The sequence below is a fragment of the Henckelia pumila genome, chromosome 1 (genome assembly GCF_033568475.1).
Source record: "Henckelia pumila isolate YLH828 chromosome 1, ASM3356847v2, whole genome shotgun sequence".
In the NCBI taxonomy this organism is placed as follows: Eukaryota; Viridiplantae; Streptophyta; class Magnoliopsida; order Lamiales; family Gesneriaceae; genus Henckelia; species Henckelia pumila.
Genome location: NC_133120.1, coordinates 7,328,556 through 7,355,049, shown reverse-complemented (window position 1 = coordinate 7,355,049; position 26,494 = coordinate 7,328,556). Strand labels below are relative to the sequence as shown.

At 42.1% G+C, this 26,494-nt stretch overlaps 1 protein-coding gene across 1 annotated transcript; it reads right to left on the bottom strand.

The window, feature by feature from the left end:
• Positions 1-7,870: 7,870 nt before the first annotated feature.
• Positions 7,871-8,488, bottom strand: LOC140894553 (uncharacterized). The gene is made up of 2 exons (XM_073303099.1): positions 8,246-8,488; positions 7,871-8,176 (listed from the first exon to the last, which is right to left on the bottom strand). The coding sequence occupies exons 1-2, from the start codon at positions 8,486-8,488 to the stop codon at positions 7,871-7,873; spliced, it is 549 nt and encodes a 182-aa protein (XP_073159200.1).
• Positions 8,489-26,494: the final 18,006 nt, after the last annotated feature.

Sequence of the window (26,494 nt, the reverse complement as noted above, 5' to 3'; positions counted from 1 at the left end):
CGCTAATTAATAGAGCGGGCGCCCCTTCAGTTCGAGATTGGTATCCAAAATCCTGCAAAAATCATAGAAAAAACCAAATTATTTCCAAAACAACAAAATTAAAAGTAAAAACGAAAAAAAAAAAAAAATCAAAGACAAAAACTAAGAAATTTGGGTTGCCTCCCAAAAAACGCTTGGTTTAAAGTCATCAGCCCGACGTGCACCAGTCTTTAGTTGGGATCATCAAGCAATGCACTGGATGCGGGTATTACTTCGTTGCCAAAGTAGTGCTTGACTCTCTGCCCATTAACCTTGAAAGTTCTTCCATCTGTACACCGCAATTCAATGGCACCATGTGGATAAACTGTCTCTATGAGAAACGGCCCTGACCATCGCGATTTCAACTTCCCTGGAAATAATTTCAACCGAGAGTTAAATAGCAAAACTCTCTGAGCCTTTTCGAATTCCCTATCCACAATGATTTTATCATGCCACTTCTTTGTTTGCTCTTTGTAGATCTTGGCATTCTCATATCCTTCACTTCGGAATTCATCCAATTCATTCAACTGTAGTTTCCGCAACTATCCGGATGCTTCAAGATCCATGTTTAACTTCTTGATAGCCCAAAACGCCTTGTGCTCCAACGCCAACGGTAAATGACATGCCTTATCAAAAACCATCCTGTAGGGAGACATCCCAATGGGTGTTTTGAATGCAGTGCGGTAGGCCCAAATGGCGTCATCTAGCCTGATTGCCCAATCATTCCGATTTGTCTTAACCGTTTTCCCATGACTTGTTTTATTTCCCGGTTAGAGATCTCCGCCTGGCCATTGGTTTGAGGATGGTATGCACACGCGACCTTATGCCTGACACCATACTTAGTGAGCAAGGTATTAAAAATATTATTGCAGAAATGCGTACCTTCATCACTGATTATTGCTCGTGGAGTTCCAAACCGCGTGAAGATATTCTTTTGCAAAAATTTAACTACAACACGAGCGTCATTAGTCGAGGGGCAATGGCTTCCACCCATTTAGAAACGTAATCAACTGCTAATAAAATATAAGTGTACCCAAAAGAAGGGGAAAAGGGACCCATAAAATCAATACCCCACACATCAAATAATTCTACTTCTAAAATATTTGTGAGGGGTAATTCATGCCTTCTTGAAATATTTCTCGTTCTTTGACACTTATCACATGATTTCACCAAGGTATAACTATCTTTAAACAACGTAGGCCAATAAAAACCAGATTGTAGTACCTTAGCAGCAGTTCGGGTGGCTCCAAAATGTCCTCCATAGGGGGAGGAATGGCATTGTTCCAAAATTTCATTTGCCTCTTGCCCCGCCACAAATCTCCGAATCACTTGATCGGCACAACGTTTGAAAACATAGGGATCATCCCACAAGTAGAACTTAACATCATGGAAAAACTTCTTCTTTTGATGTCTATTCAACTCTGGAGGCATAGCACCACAAGACAAGAAATTCGCAATATCAGCAAACCATGGAATAAAGGAACTTACCTCAAAGATTTGTTCATCCGGAAACAATTCCTTTATGCTCTCCTCCTCCTTCACGTCTTCTAGCTCCAATCTTGACAAGTGATCAGCAACTTGATTTTTGCTACCCTTCTTGTCCTTGATTTCAAAATCAAACTCATGTAAAAGTAGAATCCACCTTATCAAGCGTGGCTTGGCATCCTTTTTGGCAAACAAGTAGCGAATTTCTGCATGGTCAGTATAAACAACTACTTTAGTACCAATTAAATATGGACAAAATTTATCAAAAGCAAAAACTACTGCAAGCATCTCTTTTTCGGTGGTAGTGTAGTTTTGCTGTGCGGCATCCATGGTGCGACTGGCGTAATATATAGCCCTGAAAATCTTATCTATCCTTTGGCCTAATACCGCGCCCAATGCATAGTCACTAGCATCGCACATAAGCTCAAAGGGCTCCTTCCAATCTGGTACAATCATGATGGGTGTTGTGGTCAATGCCGTCTTGATCTTTTCAAAGGCCTGCAAACAATCATCATCAAAAATGAATGTAGAATCTTTTTCAAGTAAATTATACAGGGGTTTTGTGATTTTAGAAAAATCCTTGATGAAACGCCGATAAAACCCTGCATGGCCTAAAAAACTTCTGATGCCCTTGATATTCTTCGGAGGAGGAAGCTTCTCAATTGCAACCACTTTGGCTCGATCCACCTCTAATCCATTGGATGACACTTTATGTCCAAGGACAATGCCCTCTTGAACCATAAAGTGACATTTTTCCCAATTAAGAACTAAATTCTTTTCTTGGAACCTCTGCAAAACAAGAGATAGATTATGCAAGCAATGATCAAAAGAGGAACCAGATACTGAAAAGTCATCCATAAACACTTCCATCACGTCCTCCACCATATCTGCAAAAATCGCCATCATACACCGCTGAAAAGTTGCAGGTGCATTACACAATCCAAACGACATCCTCCTGAAAGCAAACGTGCCATAGGGACACGTAAAAGTAGTCTTCTCCTGATCCTCCGGTGCTATGGCAATTTGATTATAAACTGAATACCCATCTAAGAAACAGTAATAGAAATAACCAGCAAGTCTATCAAGCATTTGATCAATGAAAGGAAGTGGAAAATGATCTTTACGAGTAGCTTTGTTCAACTTCCTATAATCTATACAAACTCTCCAGTCAGTTACTGTACGTGTGGAGATTAACTCATTATTCTCATTTTTAACCACAGTAATCCCACCTTTCTTAGGCACCACTTGAACAGGAGATACCCAACTACTGTCAGAAATAGCATAAATCACTCCCGCATTCAACAACTTTAAAACTTTTTTTTTAACTACCTCCTTCATAGCGGGATTTAATCGCCTCTGATGATCAACATAAGGGGTATAAGACTCTTCCATCAAAATTTTATGCATGCAAATTAGTGGACTAATACCCTTAATGTCCGAGATTGACCATCCTAAAGCAGTTTTAAAATTTCTCAGAACTCTCAGCAACTTATCTTTCTCTACAGCAGACAAATGAGCAGATATAATAACAGGACAAGTAGAATTTTCACCAAGGAATTCATAACATAGGTGCGCAGGCAATGCTTTCAGATCATGAGTTTCAGGGGATACCTCTGGTGCACTATTTTCCAATGTTTCAGATTCCTTAGAACTCACCATTTTTTCTTTCGGAGCATTGTCTAGGAATACTTTTTGTTCATGTAACTCCCAATCCTCTTCCTTATCAACCACCTCGTCCGCCACGAAACATCGTTCGAGCGGATCAGTACTTCCTGCACATGAAAAAGAGTTATGAGAATCAATAATTTCAATGCTCTTACATGTACTTACCTCATTTGGGCCCCTCATGGTGTGATAAATATTAAAAATCACCGCTTCACCACCAACTCGAAGTGTGAGTTCTCCCTTGTGGACATCGATCAATGCGCGTGCAGTAGCTAGAAAAGGTCTCCCAAAAATCAAGGGATTTTCTTCATCTTCATCCATGTCCAAAATCACGAAGTCTGCTGGAAATATGAACTTATCGATCTTTACCAAAACATCCTCCACAATACCCCGTGGGTATGTGATACTCCGATCAGCCAACTGTAATGTGATGGTGGTCGCCCTGACTTCTCCAAGCTCCAAAGTCCTGTAAACAGAAAAAGGCATTAAATTTATACTTGCTCCTAAATCACATATAACTCTATTTACCTTAGAACCACCAATAAAACAAGGGATAGTAAAACTCCCTGGATCCTTCAGCTTTTGTGGCAACTTTTTCTGCAGGATTGCGCTACATTCTTCTGTCAAATTCACCACTTCGTTGTCTTGCAATCTCCTCTTCTTAGACATTACATCTTTTATGAATTTTGCATAATTAGGCATTTGTTCCAAGGCATCTGCAAATGGAATATTGATGTGTATCTTCTTGAAGATATCTAGAAACTTGAAAAACTGTTCATCAAGTGTCTTCTTCTTAAACCGCTGTGGATAAGGAAGTTGTGGCTTGTACATCAGTTTAGATTCAGCTTCCTTCTTGGGCTCTTCAACCATAATTTCTTCAGTCACTGGTTCTTCACTTTCTTTGGATTTGCTCTGCTCTTTCTCTTCTAACTTCTTCTCACTTCTCAACTCAACTGCCTTGTCCCTGAGAGAAAAAAGAAACAAACGTAAGCGTATTGTATGCTCAGAAACACCATTTATTTTAACAGTATCAATAATCTCTAGAAAAGTGCGCAAGTGTAAGTGAGGATCAGATGTGGCAGTTCCATTGAATTTGTTCTGCTGAACCATGTTGATTAAGGCCGGCTTCAAATCAAAGTTGTTGGCATTTATTGTCCCTCTAGCGATTCCAGAATAGTGAGCCTGGATCGTTGGCCTGAAATGATCTCTAATTGGCACCAAAGGCAATTCATTGACATCTTCTTCAGCCATGTTTAATTGGTCTTCTCTCCTAGCTTTTCTCAAAGCTCTTCCAGTTCGTTCAATCTCTGGATCAAATAGCAAAGAATTCGCACTTTGAGATCTTCGCATAAACTGCAATTAAGAACAATAGCAATTTATTAGTACTTAAATCAAAATAAAGAAAACTCTAAATTAAAACTTCGACTAATTGCTAACAAGACTAAAAAAATAATCAAAATTACTCCCCGGCAACGGCGCCAAAAACTTCTTGTGAAATTTCCTCGCAAGAGTACGAGTGTCAAGTTTTAGTATAATGAAAGAGAGAGTGTCGATCCCACAGGGAGTAAAATGAAAATATTCAATACTTGTAATTAAAATAGTCTTAATTTTATCTAGAAAATCAAACATCGAGAATTTTGCAGAATAAATAAAATAAATAATGAGAAATTATCAAGCTCACACACACACAAATTTCGAGGAATTATCAATCAGAGAAAAATAGTCCAGAGGTTTTGATTTCACTTGGTCTCGACAATATTCAATCCTAATTAATCTATTTTATGAATTTCCTTCGATTAATATCCAAGAACACTTAGATTATTATATTCCCCTCTCCTGAGCAACAAATAGTGTGTATCAACTACAATTCGATTTCAATATCCCTATTAAAAATCTAGATGTAGTGATATGTGTAAAATGATGTTCCTTAAAGGTTCTATTAAAGCTATATACTCTCCCGAGCTATATAAACAATTAACAGTGTAATTCCTATTGATCCTACTCAAAATCCCCTCTCCCGAGCAACGATTCTAAATAATATAACAACTCAATTTATGGCCAGTAAATTAAGAACACATTCAATTCTAGAAACACAATTAATCTATAGAAATTTAATATATTAAAATCAAAGATTCATGAATATGTCTCAACCAAGATACGTCAACCTCTAGACTAAAAAAGTTTAGTTCATGCTCGAATTCAATAAAAACCAAATAATGTTTAATATCTCAAACATAATTCAACAATCAAAAGAAAATAAAAAGAAGAAACAAAGCCGTAGTCTTTCTTCCGTGTCCGGTCGAAAAGTCTTCGTCTTCGTTCCAAGCAATCTTCAATTATTCAACTCCAAAAACTCACAAAAGTGATCTCTAGAATATTGTGTGTATTGGCGGCCGATAGATCGTTTTATGACTCAGAAAAATCCCTTAAATTTGACCTAACAATCGTCCAAAATAATACCAAAGATATCCCCAAAGTTTCCATAAACAGTCGGACTCTAATATTCCAAACAGACGATGGCGCGGGCGCTCAGGGAACAGGGCGGGCGCGCCTCCAATTCGCAAAACAAACTTTTGAATATTCTTCAACGACGCGGGCGCGCCTAGGGTCAGCGCGGGCGCGCCCTCAGCTTGACTTTTCTTCTTGGGGTCTTCAATAACAGCGCGGGCGCGCCTATGAATGGGGCAGGCGCCCCTTTAGCTCAAACTCAGCCTTTTTCTTCTCTTTTCCAATCTTGAATTTCCTTGTAAACTTTCATCTTTTAAGCTTATTTCCACTTGAACACATCGAAGTCCATAACTTCCTACAAACACATAAACAACAACAATTTCACGCAATATCAACCAATAAATTTCCAAAAGTCAAGTAAAACCATATACAAATTAAGTGCACAAAATGCACTTATCAGCAATGAAAACAAGCTCCTGAAGCTTTGCGTCACCTTTCCATCGAATAATTCTTGCCACAGTGGTCACATTTGCCTTTCTTCCCAAAATGAAACACACCACCAAATCAAGAGAAAGAAGTAGAAGAAGAAAACTTCTTAAAGGACTCAGCACGGGGACCCAAAGAACTCGCGGGTCGAGAATATTAAAATGACTTATCTCGATTCACACACTGATCTCTGCTTGCCGAAACCGGTTCACTAAGCTCTCATAGGATGTGGGATCATCACACACCGTGACTCGATAAAAAATATCCTGGTTTAGTCCCTGCAAAAAATGATCATACTTTGCCTCAAAACTGGCGCCAATATGGTGACAATATGGAATGAGATCAATCAACTTCTGATGGTACTCATCCACAGACAAAGATCCCTGCTTCAGATTAAGCAATTCAATGTCCTTCGCCTCGCAAAGTGCTGGAGGAAAATACAGCTATCGGAACAATCTGCAGAAATCTTGCCACCAAACATGTACTTGCTCTTGAAGCCATGGTGCAGACGCGGACATCCAACACTTACGAGCGCGTCCCTCTAGCAGAAAAGTAGCAACCTCCATCTTTTGATCCTCAGAGAAATTTTAGCGACCCTACCTGGATCCACTACCTAATCAGATTTTAATCGTGCATGCATAAAAATTAATTAAAATCTTATCAGTGGAAAGTAATTAAAACAAATCCAGTCGACGGAATACAACCGACGATCTAAAATCTGCGAATAAATCTTGTTTATACAACCATATCGAAATAGGGAATCAAATCCCTAACCACTAGCACTCACTCTGCTGCTCTGGCACATGGTCTCACTCCTGCCTCGAACCGCCTGCACCATCGAGCCTAAGACCTGCCCCGCCACAAAGGTAACCAAGCCTACAATGTCCACGCTACAGCGTCTACAATGCAAAATACTCATGCATCACTATTTAAACTCTAAAGGCCTTAACTAAGCTAATAGATACTCTCTAATATTTTTAGGATTCCGAAGTTATACCTTCGTCCGTCGTCAACCCTTTGCTGTCGAATGTCCCACTACTTGGACACATCTCTGCTACGACCATTGGAACGCCTCGCCAACTCCCAAGGTACGTCTAAAGGATAGGAAATATCCAATATGGATTAAGAAGCTAGAGGAAAGAAGGGGAATTCAGTGCAAGATATGAGCTCTCAGCCCTCTATTTATAGAGAGAGATTGGACCGTCCGATCACACCATCGGAGCGTTCGATCACCATCAGACCGTCCGTTCTTGCTCCGATCTCTCATGTCCAACCACGTGTCCAAGACACTGTTCGGAGCGTTCGATCCTCACCAACGGAGCGTCCGATGTCACATCTAAGACGTCACTGCTTATGTCATCATGATGACATCACCCTGGACACCTATACAGACCAGATCGGAGAGTCCGATTCTGCCGACAGAGCGTCCATTCCATGCAATCGGACCGTCTGTTCTATGCCAATGGAGCGTTCGTTTGTTCCAATCACTTGGAATCCTTACGACCCTTTACGAGTGTTCTGAATCCATTTCCGAGCTCCTTAGACTCGTCTGGAGATCTTTTTATCATGTTTTACTTAATCTAAACATGATCACATGATTAATTATCACTTAATCATTAATTCTGGATACGGGTTACTACATTCTCCCATACTTAAGAAATTTCATCCTCGAAATTTAAGTCTGAGAAAAACACAGAATTAAAACAAATGTTCTTTATTGCAACTGAGCATTACAAGTACAACATTAATCCAAAGAAAGATACAAACATCAGAAAAACTCTAGACGCTCGTCGCGAATCTGGCTCTCTAGTTCCCAAGTCGCTTCCTTGGTCCCTCTGCGTTGCCACTGCACCATAACCAAGGGTATATGCTTATTACGAAGCACTTTCTCCTTCCTGTCAAGGATACTGAGAGGTCTTTCAACATAAAATAGATTATGCTCCAATTGCACCTCAGTCGGATGCAAAATATTCGACTCATCTGCCACGTATTGTCTCAGCAAAGACACATGGAAAACATCATGAATATCGGAAAGATAAGGTTCAAAAGCTAAACAATAGGCCACATCACCAATCTTCTCAAGAATCTCGAATGGACCTATGAATCTCGGCGACAACTTGCCCTTGAGGCCGAACCTCATCACCTTCCGAAAAGGTGAAACTCGCAAAAATACATTCTCCCCTGTCTCAAAATGCAATGGTCTGAGATGCGTATTAGCGTAGCTCCCCTGTCGATCCTGGGAAGCCTTAATCCTCTGTCGGATCAACTCTACAACATTGTTCATCTGCTGAATTAACCGTGGACCTTCAACCTGAAGCTCGCCAACCTCATCCCAAAACAAGGGTGTATGATAGCGGCGTCTATACAAAGCCTCAAATGGTGCCATGCCAATACTGCGATGGTAGCTGTTATTATAAGAAAACTCTACCAATGTCGAATGGTCATGCCATACTGGTCCAAAATCCATCACAATGGCTCGAAGCATATCCTCGAGTGTACGGATAGTCCTCTCCGTCTGTCCTTCAGTCTCTAGGTTGTAAGTTGTACTCAAACTCAAAGTAGTACCCAGAGCAAGCTGGAAGCTACCCCAAAACCTAGAGGTAAACCTCGGATCTATGTCACTCACAATGCTCATGGAATCTCATGCAAATGAACAACCTCTTGCACATACAGACGTGCCATCCAATCAAAAGTGAAATCTCGATTATAAGGAAGAAAATGAGCTGACTTCGACAATCGATCCACGATAACCCATATCGCATCACAATTCCTGGAAGACACGGGAAAGTGGTTGACAAAATCCATCGTCACATGCTCCCACTTCCACTCAAGAATCTCTAAGCTCTGAAGCAATCCTCCTGGTCATCGGAACTCTGTCTTGACTTGCTGAAGCACAAGTCATCGAGACACCAGAATCTCGTACGTAGATCCTTGTACATTTTCATATTGCCTGGATGAACAAAGATTCTACTATGGTGATCCTGCGACAAGATCTCCTCCCTCGGTGCGGCATCATCAGGAACTACCACATGGCCAGAAAGTCATAACATACCATCTGCCTGGAAATTGATACAAGATTTACTCTCATCTTGAGCTAATTGGGCTAATTTCTGAGTCTTTAGTCTGGAAATCGAACTACCGAATCCGTCCATCCTGCGACCTGCCCCGTGGAATAAGGTGTCCAAGATAATAACTAGGATTTGAGTGCTAACGCCAAGTACATAAACATGAGTAAACATATATATATATATATGATGCATGCAACATGATTACTGGTAAAGGGTCATCTGAAAATTAATGCTCAGTACCGGCGCCACATGAGTGCTGCCACCACACGGATCAACCTCTGGGTGCAACCACACTCGTCTAGTACACCAGAGTAGTCAGATATACATGTCCCCGCCGTCGCGGTACTCTCAGTGATAGACTATTGAGTATAGATCTGAGCGGCTCTATAATCAGGTATAACAAGGTATACGCTCAACGTATATATGCACATGACATATGAATATGGAAAGAGGTAAATCATATATCATGTCATATAATAATGCCAAGTAAATGCACATATAAACATGTATACTTGTTGGCAACCTCAGTCAATGTGTACGTACCTCTAGGCTAGTTCAAGTCTAATAGGATCCTAGGTTCCAAGCCTATATTCAAAAGTTCACCGTATCACTACACAAGTTCTATAAGCCTTAACTAAACTAATAAATAACATAAATAAATTCCCAGACCATACCTTCGTCTGTAGTAAGCCCTTTGGAGTCGCTAGTCCCAGATGACTATAACCATACCTTGGTTGTTCCAGAACCTTACTATAAACCGATAGGGCCCTCAGTGTATCGCTTACTATAGACTGAACACTCGGAATGTTTTCTTATCAAATTTAACATCCGAATGCCCCTATTTATAGGAAAATTCTGGTGCAGATCGGAAGCTCCATTGTGCAGAACGGAAGCTCCGTTCTTCGCATGCACGACACTTGTCAAAATCTGAAGCTTAGTCATAGGTGCATGTCATTAGAAGCTCCGATCTCCATCGGAAGCTCTGATCCTGCATCGAAAGTTCAATCTCTACCGAAAGCTCCGATCCCCTACCGGAAGTTCCGATTGCTTAAACACCCATTTAAGCCTATATTCGATATATAATTACTTAAATTGGGGTACGGGTTACTACAAGTTGTCATAAGACCTTCGTACTAGACACCACTCTATATAAAACTCCTTTCATTTTGTAGAAAGTCGGCATATCTCATTGGAATATCTCTGTACATTCAAACCACTGACATATGATGGAACACGTTTTCAGATCATTTAGATCTGATACCCGGAGCAGCGGAAGTTTAAAATTTTTTATTTTCTGATAAGAAACGATTCCATATCATGAGTATCAAATCCTTACGATTAAAATATACAAGTAAAATAATAATAACAATTATAATTTTATCTCTTCAAGCTATGGCTTGAACTATGGACTCCAACAGATTAAATCTGCTCTTGTTGTAAATCCCAGGAACCGATGACTCGCTCGATCAACTCCTGAATTAGGTCCACGAATAGAAAACTGAAACCCTCTAATTGATTGCACTAGAAATCAATAAGATGTTTATCGAAGAGATTTACAGATTTGATATGTCAATTCATAATGTAATTTTTGAAAAATCACAGACTGAATTCTCTCACAAAAAAGGGAGACAAAGTTCAAAAATTCTTCTTAGAATTAATCTAGGATTTTCGAAAACTGTAGATGTGTGTCTGTTTTTCGAAAATCCCATCAACTACTATATATAATTTCTGTACTGGACTAACTTATATGTCTAATAGAACACTAACACCTTAGGGCCCATTAGTCATAACTTAAGCCCAACAAGTCAAGCCTGTTATTATAGAATTTAATATAAAATTCATCATGATTCCGATTGATAAACTGATTTCACCAATGTGCACAGAAACCATTTCTGCACCTTTTAAAGTAAAAATATTTTTTTTTAATCTGAATTCAGTGATTTCCAAAAATGCCCATCTCTATGTTATTTTAGGAAACCTTACTCCCTTTGTTTTATTATAAGAAGTCCAACTTCTCTTTCGCCAAATTTAACTCTTTAAATTCAACTATCTCAACGGGGATAAGAAATCCATTACTTGTGTAACCCTCAATGGTTCAGGGATACAGCTAGCCGTGGGCTCACAACTCCTTGTGACTCGGAACAAAAATTTCCGACTTACCCATCGAATCATGGTAAGAGCGCCTAGCAACATCCCCCCATGATTCCCTAGGTATCACTGATAGTGCCTACAAGAACCAATAGGTTTTGGTTAGCGTACAGTACAGTCCCTTCATCCATATATCCCGATCGAATCAACAACCATTGGTACATCGAGAGTCGTTCGAGATTCGATAACTATGCAATGCATCCTGAAGATCAAATAGTGACATCGCATGTGCTACTAGGAAACCAAGTAACCTAAAGCACATCATGTACTCTGGCCAGAGATTTGTCACACTAATATCTCCTCAGATCGCATAAGATATCCACACTCGCAAGCGTGTGGTGAATCCTTGACAACAAAGCATTGACTCCTATATGTGTCATAATTGTACCCAATCTCGACACCTAATGACCCTCATAGAGTCGGTAAACGAGTCAAAGTACAATACTAACATATAGAGTCTCCATGATGTTTCAAGTAGTAAGGACTAATGGTGTACAACCAAAACACCGGACTTATCCACTCAATTAATGATAACCACTTGGAAAGTTCGAATAAGGTAGTTCGATCATCCATCATATGAATATCTATTTGCATGCTTCGAACATCTCTATGTTCTATACTAATGAAACATGGTACTAGACATCGCTAATTCTAGTCTCAATCTCGAGCAATCCTTATACTTATTAGCGGACGGCTCAATTGACTAGGAACTGTTTAGAATATACAGTGATTATAAGATGTGTTTCATGATATTCATTCAATTCTACTATCACATCTTACATGCACTCTAGTATATTCAAGGTCTTTATCTAAACATCTTATAGTACGTCACAACATAATAATATGATAAAAGATAAAGTAAATGCCAATATAAAAGTGTAAATTATATTAAACAAAGATTGTTTACACATAGAGTCACAAAAACCCTTAGCCACAAGTTGGCTAACCGGGGACCCACTCTTTCAATCTCCCACTTGCCTTAAAGCCAACTAGTCATACTACGTAGTCTCATTGCTTCGCGATGTTTGTCAAATAATGGTCCTGACAAGGGCTTAGTAAGTGGATCATCGATATTGTCTGCAGAGGCCACTCTCTCGACAGTGATGTCTCATCATTCCACGATCTCCCGGATAATGTGGTATTTTCTCAGTATGTGTTTGGATCTTTGATGAGACCTTAGTTCCTTTGCCTGAGCAATGACACCAGTTTTGTCACAGTACACCGGGACTGGACCAACAGCTTCAGGAATGACCCCCAACTCTTGGACGAAATTCCTCATCCAAACGGCCTCTTTAGTAGCAGCTGATGCTGCAATGTATTCTGCCTCTGTGGTGGAATCCGCTGTGGTGTCCTGCTTGAAACTTTTCCAAGAGATAGCACCGCCATTGAGCATGAATACAAATCCAGAGGTTGATTTCGAGTCATCCACGTCGCTTTGGAAGCTAGAGTCGGTATAGCCTTCCAATTTCAATTCTCTTCCCCCATAAACCATGAATACATTCTTAGTACTTCTTAAGTACTTAAGAATATCCTTCACAGTTTTCCAATGCATTTGACCGGGATTGGCTTGATATCTGCTCGTGACACTCAGAGCATAGGCCACATCCGGTCTGGTAGATATCATCCCATACATGATACTTCCTATGGCTGACGCATATGGTACGTGTGTCATTTTCTCTATCTCTTCGTCAGTCTTGGGAGACATAGACATGGATAGAGAAACTCCATGGCACATAGGTAGATGTCCTCTCTTGGATTCATCCATAGAAAACCTTTTCAATATGGTGTCGATGTAGGTTGCTTGAGTAAGTCCTATCATTCTCTTAGATCTATCTCTATAGATCTGTATGCCTAGAATATAGGACGCCTCACCTAAGTCCTTCATCGAGAATCTACCTGATAATCATATCTTTGTTGACTGTAACATCCCTACATCATTTCCAATGAGTAGGATGTCATCAACATAAAGCACTAAGAATATCACAGCATCCTTAACCACTTTCTTGTATACGCACGGTTCCTCCGGGTTCTTGATGAAACCAAAGTCCATTATTGTTTCATCAAATTTCTGGTTCCAACTTCTTGATGCCTGTTTGAGACCATAAATTGATCTCTGAAGCTTGCATACCTTATGCTCGCTTCCCATGGATGTGAATCCCTTGGGCTGCATCATATAGATCTCTTCCTTAATGTTTCCATTAAGAAATGCAGTCTTCACATCCATTTGCCATATCTCATAGTCATACCAAGCTGCTATAGCAATAAGGATTCTTATGGACTTGAACATTGCGACTGGTGAAAAAATTTCATCATAGTCAACACCTTGTCTTTGAGTATAACCTTTTGCTACCAATCGTGCCTTGTAGGTTAGTACCTTACCATAAGACCCAAGTTTTCTTTTCTAGATCCATTTACATCATATAGGAACAATTTCATGGGGAGGATCTACTAAAGACCAAACTTGGTTTGTATGCATCGAGTCTATTTCCGACTGCATAGCTTCAAGCCATAAGTTCGAATCAGCATCAGAAATTGCTTCCTTGAAGTTTCTTGGATCACATCCAATGTCGGGTTCACTTTGATCCCCTTCAAGAAGCAGACCATATCGAATATGAGGTCTAGAAGTCCTCTCGGATCTTCTAGGATGTGGCATGTCATTTATTGGTTCCAGAGGTGCGGGATCGCTATTTTGTATCTCGGGTTCTTCTCGTATTTCTTCGAGTTCCATCATCTTGCCTTTCTTATCAAGTAAGAATTCCTTCTCCATGAAGGTGGCATTCCTTGAAACAAACACTTTTGTTTCAGTAGGATGATAGAAATAATATCCGATTGAATTCTTCGGATACCATACAAAATAACATAAGGTGGATCGACTATCCAACTTATCTCCCACTTTCTGCTTCACGTAAGCAGGACATCCCCAAATCCTCATGTACGAATACTTAGGAGTTTTGCCAGTCCATAATTCATATGGAGTTTTGTTCACTGCTTTAGTGTGGATATTGTTTAACAACAATACTGTCGTTTCAAGTGCATACCCCAAAACGAAGGTGGGAGCTCAGTGAAGCTCATCATAGATCAAACCCTGTCCAACAAAGTTCGATTGTGACGCTTCGAAACGCCATTTAGCTGAGGTGTCATAGGAGGAGTCCACTGAGAGATAATCTCATTCTCTTTTAGATAGTCCAAAAACTCGGTACTTAAGTATTCTCCACCTCGATCTAATCGAAGTGCTTTAATACTCCTACCTTGTTTGTTTTCTACTTCAACCTTGAATTCTTTGAACTTTTCAAATGATTCAGACTTATATTTCATCAAATATAAATACCCGTACCTAGAATAATTATCAGTAAAGGTAATGAAGTAGGTGTGACCATATTTAGTACCAATACTAAATGGGCCGCAAACATCTGTTTGGATCAAATCCAACAGATTTTGACTTCGCTAAGGTTTTCCTTTGAAAGGAGTTTTAGTCATTTTTCCTTTTAGGCAAGACTCATAAGTTGGTAAAGAGTTAATATCAGATATATCAAACATGCCATCTCCCACTAGCTTTGTAACGCCCCGTTTTTATCTTAAATGAGTTTATTTGAGTTAATCAGAGATTACAGAGTTTTTGAGCCGGTTTGTTTTCGATCAGGGTCCTTTTTGCAAATTTTGGAAATTTCAGGGACTAAAATGGAAATATTGATTTTTATATATTATCTACACTTAGAAATCGATTGGGAAATCTTCATCTTCCTCCCCAAATCGTGAAGCACCATTGAAGCTTGGGGAAACGCCTTTCAATCTTTTCCAATCTCGGTTTCCGGTCGATCCGTCCGTTAGAAATTATTTCTGAAGACAGATTATCGATCACGGCAACGAGAACTTCGTTATATCGTAAGTTCTCCTTCGATCCAACGCATTCTAGTTTTTGGATTTTGTTAGAATCATTCTAGATTCGAGTATGTTGTTCTCTACAGTGTTCTGGTCGTTTATTATCTGTCGGTTTTGAAATAGAGCGACGTTCGGAATTGTTATGATTTTTGGAAGCCATTTTCGAAAATGTGGTTTTGAGATTTGTTGGAATTGCCTTGATATGGGTGTATTGGCTTTGATATGAGTTGTTATCGCTATTGAACTGATGTCTGCGTTGTCGGTTTGTTCAGTTATAGCCGTTATGCCGCCGGTTTGAGTTTTAGAAATTTGAACCGTTTTTGGGTTGTTGGACTTTTGCTTGAGTTGAACTGTAGTAGCCCGTAACCAAAATCAGTAATTAAAGGATTAATGCTAATTAATTAAATTGGGTATCGGACGGATCGGAAGCTCCGAAGGCACGATTGGAAGCTCCGAACAGGATCGGAAGCTCCGATGAGCGATCGGAGGCACCGATGATATTACGTCAGGCATGACGTGTGGATTTGATCGGAAGCTCCGATCAGGATCGGAAGCTCCGATCACCCCTATCCGAAGTCATCTAGTGATATTTTGACACGTGGCAGATCAGGATCTTCGGAAGCTCCGATGGCAGGATCGGACGTTCCGATCGAGGTTCGGACGTTCCGATCAAGGATCGGAAGTTCCGATCGTTGTCTATAAATAGAAGGCCGAGGCTTCACATTCATTTGCCAATTCCGAGTTCTCCTTTCCATTCTAGTCCTTTTGGAGCTGTTCTGGTCCTTTTAGGCTTGGTCCGGAGGTCGGCGAGGCGTTCGGTAGTCGTAGCGGAGTTGTGCCCAAGTTCTGGAGGCATCGACATCAAAGGGCTAACGACGGACGAAGGTATAGCTTTTGCTTCCTATAAATATTTAGGAGTATGCAATAGCTTAGTTAAGGCTTTTAGAGCACTTTAATGATAGTAGTATCATTTGGCAGTGTAGAGCAGACTATAGGCGTGGACCTAGAGTTGGTAAAGCTTGCTCTGTTTTGAGGTACGAAAGTACTGTTCGAGATATCCTGACTGAGTATGCATGTATTATGTGACTGCATGATTTATATGCCATGATATTATGCTGCATTCATTTGCATCCTGCTGTATCTCTTTCGAGATGTCAGTTAGTAGGGTTGTACCCTATCCTTTTAGTGGATGGACTTCCATCGATTTGGGTCCGGCGTATCCACGGTTATCTCGGTATGGGAGCCACCTCCTGAAGCGACGGCACAGCGTGCTACATACCAGGGCCCGGTCTGTCTCTGTTATCTGATCCTTGACCTTGAGTCTATAGGGAGTTCACTTCGCATGCATGTATACTCATACTCTCGTACTGAGAGTTTTATGCTCACGTCTCGTACTCTGTATTTTCTGGACACCCTATTCCATGGGGCAGGTTTGCAATTGGATGAGGAGGGTGGATCCAGGAGGGGCTAGTCAGTGGTTGGCCAGCTGGAGCTTCGCTTAGGTTTTATTACTGTTGTGTTGGGTTTTTACAGCTATTCGATTTGGTTGTAAATTATTGTATAAAATTACAGATTTCTTTTCTTGGGATTGTATAACGTTTATGGTTTCCGCAGTTTTATTCTGATATCTATTTAATTAAGTTAATTGCATGTATAAGTTCTGTTTAGTAGGTGATCCGGGTAAGGGTCACTACATTTATGGTATCAGAGCATGCAAAAGAATTCTTGGGATTTAGTCTCATCATGAGGTATTTTTGTAGATGGCAAATCATGACGACCGGAGTTCTCATGGCAGTATTGGTGGGCGTTGGGGTGATGCCGACCGGGAGCCTCGTCGAGAACGGCGTCATCGTCATCATGACGACGAGCGTTTCACTGTGCGTCGATTCTTAGCTATGGGTCCTAAGCCCTTAGTTGGAGGTGAGTCTCCGAAAGATGCGGAGAACTGGTTAGACCGCATGGAGACGACTTTTCAGACTTTCCAATGCACCGAGGAGCAGAAGGTGGAGACCCTTGGCTATCTTCTGGATGGGCGTGCGCGCAGGTGGTGGAGGTTTACTTCTGCACCTTTTGTTGCGGCAAGAGGAGTGGCCACCTGGGCCGAGTTCCGCACAGCTTTCCAAAAGCGGTATTTTCCTCCTGCACTCCGATAGTCGAAGGCAGGCGAGCTACTGAGTCTGCGACAGGGAGCCATGTCTATTGATGAGTATCAGCAGAAGTTCTTTGATCTGCTATCCTATTGCCCCGAGATTGCTGATAGCTCAGAGATGAAGTATAATCTATTCCTTCAGGGCCTTAACCTTGAGATCCATGATCGTGTGGCGGTTGGCGACGACATGTCCTACGAAGGTTTGGTGAGCCGTTGTCACCAGGCGGAGGACAGCATTCGGCGGAACAGGTCTTTCCCTCAGTCGAGGCCTGCTAGTTCTTTGGGTCCCCATGCCCAAACTTTCAAGAAGTCTGGATCTTCTTCTTCCTCTGGTTCTGGAGGTGTTGTCCGTTATGGTAACAAGGACAAGTGTGATCACTGTGGGAAGAACCATCCATCCGACAAGTGCCGTAGAGCTTCTGGAGCTTGTTTCCGTTGTGGAGAGACTGGTCATATCCTGAGGGATTGTCCACTGTCTGGGGGAGGCGGTTCTGGATCTGGTTCTGGATCGGGTTCTCAGGCCACCGTACAGCAGAGGTCGCAGGGACAGTCTGCTGGGAGTTCTCATTTGAGGACACGAGCTTCTGGCCAGGTGTTTGCCCTGAGACATGATCAGGCTGTGGAGGAGAATGCAAAAGTTATCGCAGGTACATTTCTGCTTTATGGTATACCTGCTCTTGTACTTATTGACACTGGTGCATCTCATTCCTTCATTTCTGCACGTTTTGTTAAGAGGCATAAGTTACCATGCATTGCACTAGACGTAGTGATGTCGATTTCTACTCCGACGGGCCAATCTGCTTTGGCTAAGCGTCTAGTGATGGGTTGCCCTTTAGAGTTCGAAGGGAATATTCTGTTAACGAATCTCATGGTCCTGGCGATGGACGATCTCTAGAGTCTGGCAGGAAAGGCTACCTTATCTATGCAGTTGATTTGTCCGCTGAGAGTATTGGGATAGAAAGCATTCCTGTTGTGGATGAATTTCCAGATGTGTTTCCTGATGAGATTCCGGGTTTTCCTCCTGCTAGGGAAGTCGAGTTTGGCATAGAGTTGATGCCGGGTACTTCGCCTATTTCTAGAGCACCGTATCGTCTGGCTCCGTCAGAGATGCGTGAGTTGAAGAATCAGCTACAGGATCTTTTGGACAAGGGCTACATTCGTCCTAGTGTATCTCCTTGGGGAGCTCCTGTTCTCTTCGTGAAGAAGAAGGATGGGTCGATGCGGCTGTGCATTGACTATCGGCAGCTGAACCGAGTCACTGTGAAGAACAAGTATCCCTTGCCTCGTATTGATGATTTGTTCGACCAGCTGCAGGGTACGTCAGTTTACTCCAAGATTGATTTGAGATCTGGGTATCATCAGTTGAGAGTCCGTGATCAGGACGTAGCCAAGACTGCATTCCGTACTCTCTATGGGCATTACGAGTTCCTAGTGATGCCATTTGGTTTGACTAATGCGCCAGCTATATTCATGGATCTGATGAACCGTGTCTTCAGGGAATATTTGGACAAGTTTGTCGTGGTCTTCATTGACGACATCTTGGTGTATTCGCGTAATACGGAAGAGAATGTTTCTCACTTGCGGTTGGTACTGCAGACTCTTCGAGATGAGCATTTGTACGCTAAGCTGACTAAGTGTGAGTTCTGGATGGAATGAGTGGTCTTTCTTGGCCATATCATATCCAGGGAGGGGATTTCTGTTGATCCAAGCAAGATTGAAGCGGTACTTAATTGGTCGCGTCCGACGACAGTTGCTGAGATCCGTAGTTTTTTGGGTCTAGCAGGGTATTATCGTCGCTTCATTCTGAACTTCTCTCAGTTAGCTCAACCGTTGACGCAGCTTACCCGCAAGGGTGTGGATTTTGAGTGGTCCTCCGAGTGTGAGGAGAATTTCTGTAAGTTTCGACGGCGGTTTACTTATGCGCCGGTGTTGGCATTACCGTCAGGATCTGGAGGGTATGTGGTATACACTGATGCTTCTCTTCAGGGGTTAGGTTGTGTCCTGACTCAGAATGGGCATGTGATCGCATACTCTTCTAGACAGCTGAAGCTTCACGAGGACAACTACCCAGTCCATGATTTGGAATTGGCAGCCATTGTGTTCGCTTTAAAGATCTGGCGTCATTATCTGTATGGCGAGAAATTTGAGATCTTCACTGACCATAAAAGTCTCAAGTATTTGTTCACTCAGGCGGAGTTGAACATGAGGCAGAGACGTTGGATGGACTTGCTTAAGGACTATGATTGCGAGATTAAGTACCATCCGGGAGCCGCTAATCTCACCGCTGATGCTTTGAGTCGCAAGGTGCGACTATCCGCACTTCAGACTTGTTCGATGTCTAGTGCGATCAGTGACTGTTGCACTTCAGGTTATACCTTCAAGCATAAAAAAGGTATGCAGAGTATCCAGATGTTTGCGATATTATCTGAGCCAGCCTTGTATTCACGGATCCGAGATGCTCAGATGTCTGATTCGAAGACCCAGCGTTTAGCTCGTCTAGCTAACGAGGGTAGCTCGTCTGGATTTCATTATCAGTCAGATGGCTTTCTGTGTTTGTCTGGCAGGCTTGTGATTCCTCAGGATGAAGAGTTGCAAGAGGAGATTTTGTCTCAGGCGCATCGCACTAAGTTGAGTATTCATCCTGGGAGCAACAAGATGTACAAGGATCTACGTACTCGTTTCTGGTGGAAGGGAATGAAACGCAGTGTTTTTCAGTTTGTTTCGAGATGTTTGGTGTGTCAACAGGTCAAGGCAGAGCACCGACAACCTGGAGGATTGCTTCACAGTCTGCCTATTCCTGAATGGAAATGGGAGTTTATCACTATGGACTTTGTGACCCATTTGCCGGTATCCCCGAAGAACTGTGATGCTATCTAGGTTGTGGTGGACCGACTCACCAAGTCAGCGCATTTCATTGCCTATAGCCGAGAGTACTCTGTGGATCGCATGGCACGGATGTACATTCAGGAGATCGTCCGACTTCATGGAGTGCCTGTGAGCATTGTCAGCGATCGGGACCCCAGGTTTACTTCTAGATTCTGGGGGAGTGTTCAGCGTGCGATGGGTACTACTCTCAGTTTGAGCACTGCCTATCATCCGGAGACTGATGGTCAGTCGGAGCGCACTATCCGTACTTTGGAGGATATGCTTAGAGCGTGCTTCATGGATTTTGGTTCAGCCTGGCAGGATCATTTGCCGTTGATCGAGTTCGCTTACAACAACAGCTATCATACTAGTATTGGGATGGCACCTTTTGAGGCGTTGTACGGACGACGTTTTCGTACTCCACTCTTCTGGGAAGAAGTGGGGGAGAGACAGGCTGAGGGACCGGAGTTTATCCAACAGGCGATAGACATTGTTGATCAAATCAAGAAACGGATTAAGACTGCACAGGATCGTCAGGCCAGCTATGCAAATATCAAGATAGGCCTTTACAGTTCGAGGTCGGGGAGAAAGTGTTTCTGAGAGTGTCACCTTTCCGCAATATTATCAGATTTGGCCTTAAGGGCAAGTTGTCTCCCAGATTTATCGGTCCGTTTGAGATTTGGAAAGCATTGGCGATTTGGCTTATCGACTAGCTTTGCCACCGCATCTATCCAGTATTCACGACGTGTTCCACGTATCTCTGTTGCGACGGTATGTGGCGGATGAATCTCATATTCTGCAGTGGTCTGAGGTTCAGGTAGACAAGGATTTGACTTATGTTGAGAAACCTCTTCGTATCCTGGATTATAAGGATAAGGTTTTACGGAACAAATTCATTCCTTTGGTTTTAGTACAGTGGCAGCGCCGAGGCACTGAGGAAGCTACTTGGGAGCTTGAGGACAGGATGCGTAAAGACCACCCTGAGTTGTTTTGATTTCATTCTTTAAGTTGTATTTAGTTGCAAACTCTGTAAACATTTGATTTGAATAAAGAATGTTTCTGATTTCTGTTTTTGCATTCGGTACTTAAGATCTGATTTCGAGGACGAAATATCTTAAGTGGGGGAGAATGTAGTAGCCCGTAACCAAAATCAATAATTAAAGGATTAATGCTAATTAATTAAATTGGGTATCGGACGGATCGGAAGCTCCGAAGGCACGATTGGAAGCTCCGAACAGGATCGGAAGCTCCGATGAGCGATCGGAGGCACCGATGATATTACGTCAGGCATGACGTGTGGATTTGATCGGAAGCTCCGATCAGGATCGGAAGCTCCGATCACCCCTATCCGAAGTCATCTAGTGATATTTTGACACGTGGCAGATCAGGATCTTCGGAAGCTCCGATGGCAGGATCGGACGTTCCGATCGAGGTTCGGACGTTCCGATCAAGGATCGGAAGTTCCGATCGTTGTCTATAAATAGAAGGCCGAGGCTTCACTTTCATTTGCCAATTCCGAGTTCCCCTTTCCATTCTAGTCCTTTTGGAGCTGTTCTGGTCCTTTTAGGCTTGGTCCGGAGGTCGGAGAGGCGTTCGGTAGTCGTAGCGGAGTTGTGCCCAAGTTCTGGAGGCATCGACATCAAAGAGCTAACGACGGACGAAGGTATAGCTTTTGCTTCCTATAAATATTTAGGAGTATGCAATAGCTTAGTTAAGGCTTTTAGAGCACTTTAATGATAGTAGTATCATTTGGCAGTGTAGAGCAGACTATAGGCGTGGACCTAGAGTTGGTAGAGCTTGCTCTGTTTTGAGGTACGAAAGTACTGTTCGAGATATCCTGACTGAGTATGCATGTATTATGTGACTGCATGATTTATATGCCATGATATTATGCTGCATTCATTTGCATCTTGCTGTATCTCTTTCGAGATGTCTGTTAGTAGGGTTGTATCCTATCCTGTTAGTGGATGGACTTCCATTGATTTGGGTCCGGCGTATCCACGGTTATCTTGGTATGGGAGCCACCTCCTGAAGCGACGGCACAGCGTGCTACATACCAGGGCCCGGTCTGTCTCTGTTATCTGATCCTTGACCTCGAGTCTATCGGGAGTTCACTTTGCATGCATGTATACTCATACTCTCGTACTGAGCGTTTTATGCTCACGTCTCATACTCTGTATTTTTTGGACACCCTATTCCATGGGGCAGGTTTGCGATTGGACGAGGAGGGTGGATCCAGGAGGGGCTAGTCAGTGGTTGGCCAGCTGGAGCTTCGCTTAGGTTTTATTACTGTTGTGTTGGGTTTTTACAGCTATTCGATTTGGTTGTAAATTATTGGATAAAATTACAGATTTCTTTTCTTGGGATTGTATAACGTTTATGGTTTCCGCAGTTTTATTCTGATATCTGTTTAATTAAGTTAATTGCATGCATAAGTTCTGTTTAGAAGGTGATCCGGGTAAGGGTCACTACATGAACTTTGTTGTCGATCTCTTTTTGTCTCCATACATATTCGTTTGGAGTTTGTGAAGCCAGTGTTAATCAGCCTTTTGATCGTCAAGAGATTGGACGAAGAACAGTAAAGAGATTCGCCTTGAACCGTTGTTGTTGTTTAGATTGTATAGCTTTTGATACAATCTTTTATTGTAGCTTAGCCAGAGTTGGAGCTACTGCATTGAAAGGTAAAAGCAGTCATCGTAGCGGGATAGCATACTCGGGACTGTTGGTTTTTGAGTTTCCCTTTTTAAATCACATATTGCATCGATACTTGTTCTAGCATGTGGAACTTGTATTTGGTTGATTGATTGAGTTTTGTTATGTGGCTTATGTTTATGTTTCTGTTATGCATTCATCTTGAGCCTACTTTGATTTCAGCGGGCAGAACCGCCCTTTTTGTTTAGACGTTTGGAAACTATGATTGAGTGGCCTAGGTTGTAGTATTTCACCTAGTGCTAGCATACTCATTATGGTTGCTCAAAGTCTAGAGGAGTGGGATACGTGGCACCACCTCGATTGGGAGAGTCGGTGAGTCGTTACGTGATCTCATCCTCGGGATCCCAAAAGCAGAGCAAAACTCCCTTGTTTATCAGAATTGATATCCTGGTTTTAAAGACATGCATATCATTAGCTTCGACTTGAATATGTTGTTTGATAGCATGTTGTATATTCATTACTTGTTATGTTTTTTTTATTGGGAATGTCATTCTCACCGGTTTATCCGGCTGTTGCTTTGTTTTGTATGTGTACTTGGCAACAGGTGGGGCAGGACCAAGTCAGCAAAGGCCTGGTGAGCAACAAGAGGGAGAGCTAGTAGTGAGACTCGGTTTAGAAGTCGTGTCAGCATGTCTACCTAGTTGTATTTGAACATGTTTAGATATCGAACTTCGTTATGTTATTGTATTGTTTATGCGAGCTGTGTTGAAAGTTTGTCATTACAAATCCAATACTTTTGAGCGGTTGTGTAACCCTAGAATTTCATGTATTAGTTGGAGAACTTGTGATTGTAATGCATGATAAAATGTTGTTGGTTTTGGACTCAAGTTCTAGCATGATTTCTGCTGTTTTTGCTCTGTTTCTGTCACCGCTCGATCCGCAAGATCTTGCGGATCAAGCGAGGGAAAGCTTTTCTGTCCTCTGTTTAAAATTTTTGGTGGCTCGCTCGATCTGCAAGATATTGCGGATCGAGCGAGGGCTGAGTTTTTCGGGCAGTAACTTTGGCAAAGTTGCTCGCTCGATCCGCAAGATCATGCGGATCGAGCGAGGCACTGTTTCAAAAAAAAAAATCTTATTGCTTTTAACCTTTGGTTATTGTATGCCTTATTGTTGTTTAATCCCGAGATTAGTTGTTTGGAATCGAGGTCTCAAATTAAGTGGTATCAGAGAGTTAAGATTCTTGGTCGAACTAGAGTGAGCGGGTAGATCGAGTCTGCGTGTATTGGCTCCTCGCATGTGTTTGAATTATTTTAACTGTGTACTTAATTTCATGCGAGCATGCTTTATTATTGAGAATTATTGAATTACATGGTTATGTGATTTAATTTATAAAGCATGATCTACTTGAGATATAACTGTTTCTGTTATCGACTGGTATCCGGTATTCCAAGCGGTTGTAAGGGCACTGATTGTAGCGATTGAGATATCTCATGTCCTAACCTTTGATTATCAGATGGGTCCTCGTCGAGTGATAAACAGAAACACACCGCCAGTTATCCTGCAACTGAGCAAGCTAGCACTGAAGTTGATCAGTTGGATGCTTCAGCAACGCCTATGGAAACCTTGTTGAAGAGGTTTCAGTCTTTCAAACCGCTGTTGTTGTTAGGTTCAGAAAATTCAGTTGACTGTGAAAGTTGGTTGGATGATATTGATCAGCTGTTTGATTCCATTGATTACACAGATGACCGCAGAATCAGGTTAGTCATTCATCAGCTATGTGGGGTTGCTAAGAGCTGGTGCATCATGACAAAGAAAGCAATAGAGAATAGAGGTACGGAAGTTACTTGGACTCTTTTTAAATCTGAATTCTATAAGCGGTTTTTCCCTATCTCGTACCGTAAGGACAAGGGAGCAGAATTTGCCAATTTGAGACAAGGGAATCTGAACATCGAAGAGTACGTTGCCAAGTTTGATAGTCTGTTGTGTTTTGCACCAATAATTGTCGGAGATGAAGAAGCTAAGGCATATCACTTCATAAATGGCTTGAATCCTGACATCTTCACTTTGGTGAACACTGCTAGGCCACACAACTTTGCGGATGCCATGAATCACGCAAAGGGAGCAGAAGCAGGCTTGTGGAGTCAAAGAGGTAATCAGGTGGCACCTCAGCAGCAGAGGCAGTATCAGAACCAACCGTCTCAGTATCAGAATCAACCATCTCAGCATCAGTACCAGCAGTAGAGGTATGAAGGTGGTAACAGTGGGGGAAACAGAAAGGATCAGTACAAAGCGAGAGGTAAACAGTTCAAAAGACAGGGGAACAGTTCTTCTAGTTCCAGTGGCTCCAAACAGTTTGGTTCAGGGCAGAGTTTTGGATCATCAACCTTGTACTGCATCAAGTGTGGAGGAAGGCACTCACCGGATCAGTGTGTGGGAGTCTTTGGTAATTGTAATACATTTCAGCAACCGGGACACTTCTCTAAGGTGTGCCCTCAACGTAACAGAGATAGAGCTCAGAGTGGGAGTTCGTCTAGACCTGCAGTTCAGCCGGAGAGGCAGTCGTCTGCAGTGCACTCTTTCCAACCTCAGCAGCAGCAGAACAGACAGGGAGGTAGTACCAGTGCAAATCAGCCTCCGAGACAGCAAGCACGAGTCTTTGCTCTGATAGAGGATCAGGCTCAAGCAGCACCTGACGATGTTATAGCAGGTAACTGTTCGATTTTCGGTTATTCTGCTCATGTCTTGATAGATACAGGTGCTTCCCATTCTTTTATCTCTGAGAAATTTGTATTATTGCATGCTTTGCCAACTGAATTGTTGCCTACAGTAGTAGCTGTTACTTCACCTTTGGGTGGAGGAATTGTTTCTGTCAGATTAGTCAGGAACTGTGAACTGTGTTTTGAAGGAAATTTGTTAGAATTCGATTGTATTGTACTTGGACTGTCAGATTTTGATTGTATTGTCGGGATAGATGCTTTAACCAAGTACAGGGCGACAGTCGATTATTTTCTGAAAGTTGTCAGGTTCAGACCTGAAATGGCAGACGAGTGGAAATTCTTTGGTAAGGGTTCTCGATCTAGAATTCCTTTAATTTCAGTGTTATCTATGACTCGTTTGCTGCAGAAAGGTGCAGAAGGATTTTTGGTGTATGTAGTGGATGTACTGAAATCTAGCCCAGCGTTGGTATATTTACCAGTGGTTAGAGAATTTGCGGATGTATTCCCGGAAGATGTTCCTGGATTGCCGCCTATTCAAGAAGTCGAATTCAGTATTGACTTAGTGCCAGGTACTCAACCTATTTCAAAAGCTCCTTATCGTATGACACTTGTTGAATTGAGAGAGTTGAAGGAGCAGCTTGAGGATTTGATTGCCAAGGGATACATCAGACCTAGTGTATCGCCTTGGGGTGCTCCTGTTATATTTGTGCGGAAGAAGGATGGTTCTATGCGGCTCTGTATCGACTACCGCCAATTGAATCAGGCTACAGTTAAGAACAGGTATCCTTTACCCCGAATAGATGACCTTTTTTATCAGCTGCAGGGTTCTTCTGTCTACTCTAAGATTGATCTGAGGTCAGGTTATCACCAGTTAAGAGTGCGAGAGGAAGACGTTCCTAAGACCGCATTCAAGA

What these genes read in the sequence shown, in the direction of transcription:
- LOC140894553 (XM_073303099.1), bottom strand. Translation starts at nt 8,488, where the DNA reads ATGGCACCATTTGAGGCTTTGTATAGACGCCGCTATCATACACCCTTG. An exon ending in GAGTTTCACCTTTTCGGAAG is followed by an intron (nt 8,177 to 8,245) that starts GTGATGAGGTTC and finishes ATTCTTGAGAAG; the next exon opens with ATTGGTGATGTGGCCTATTG.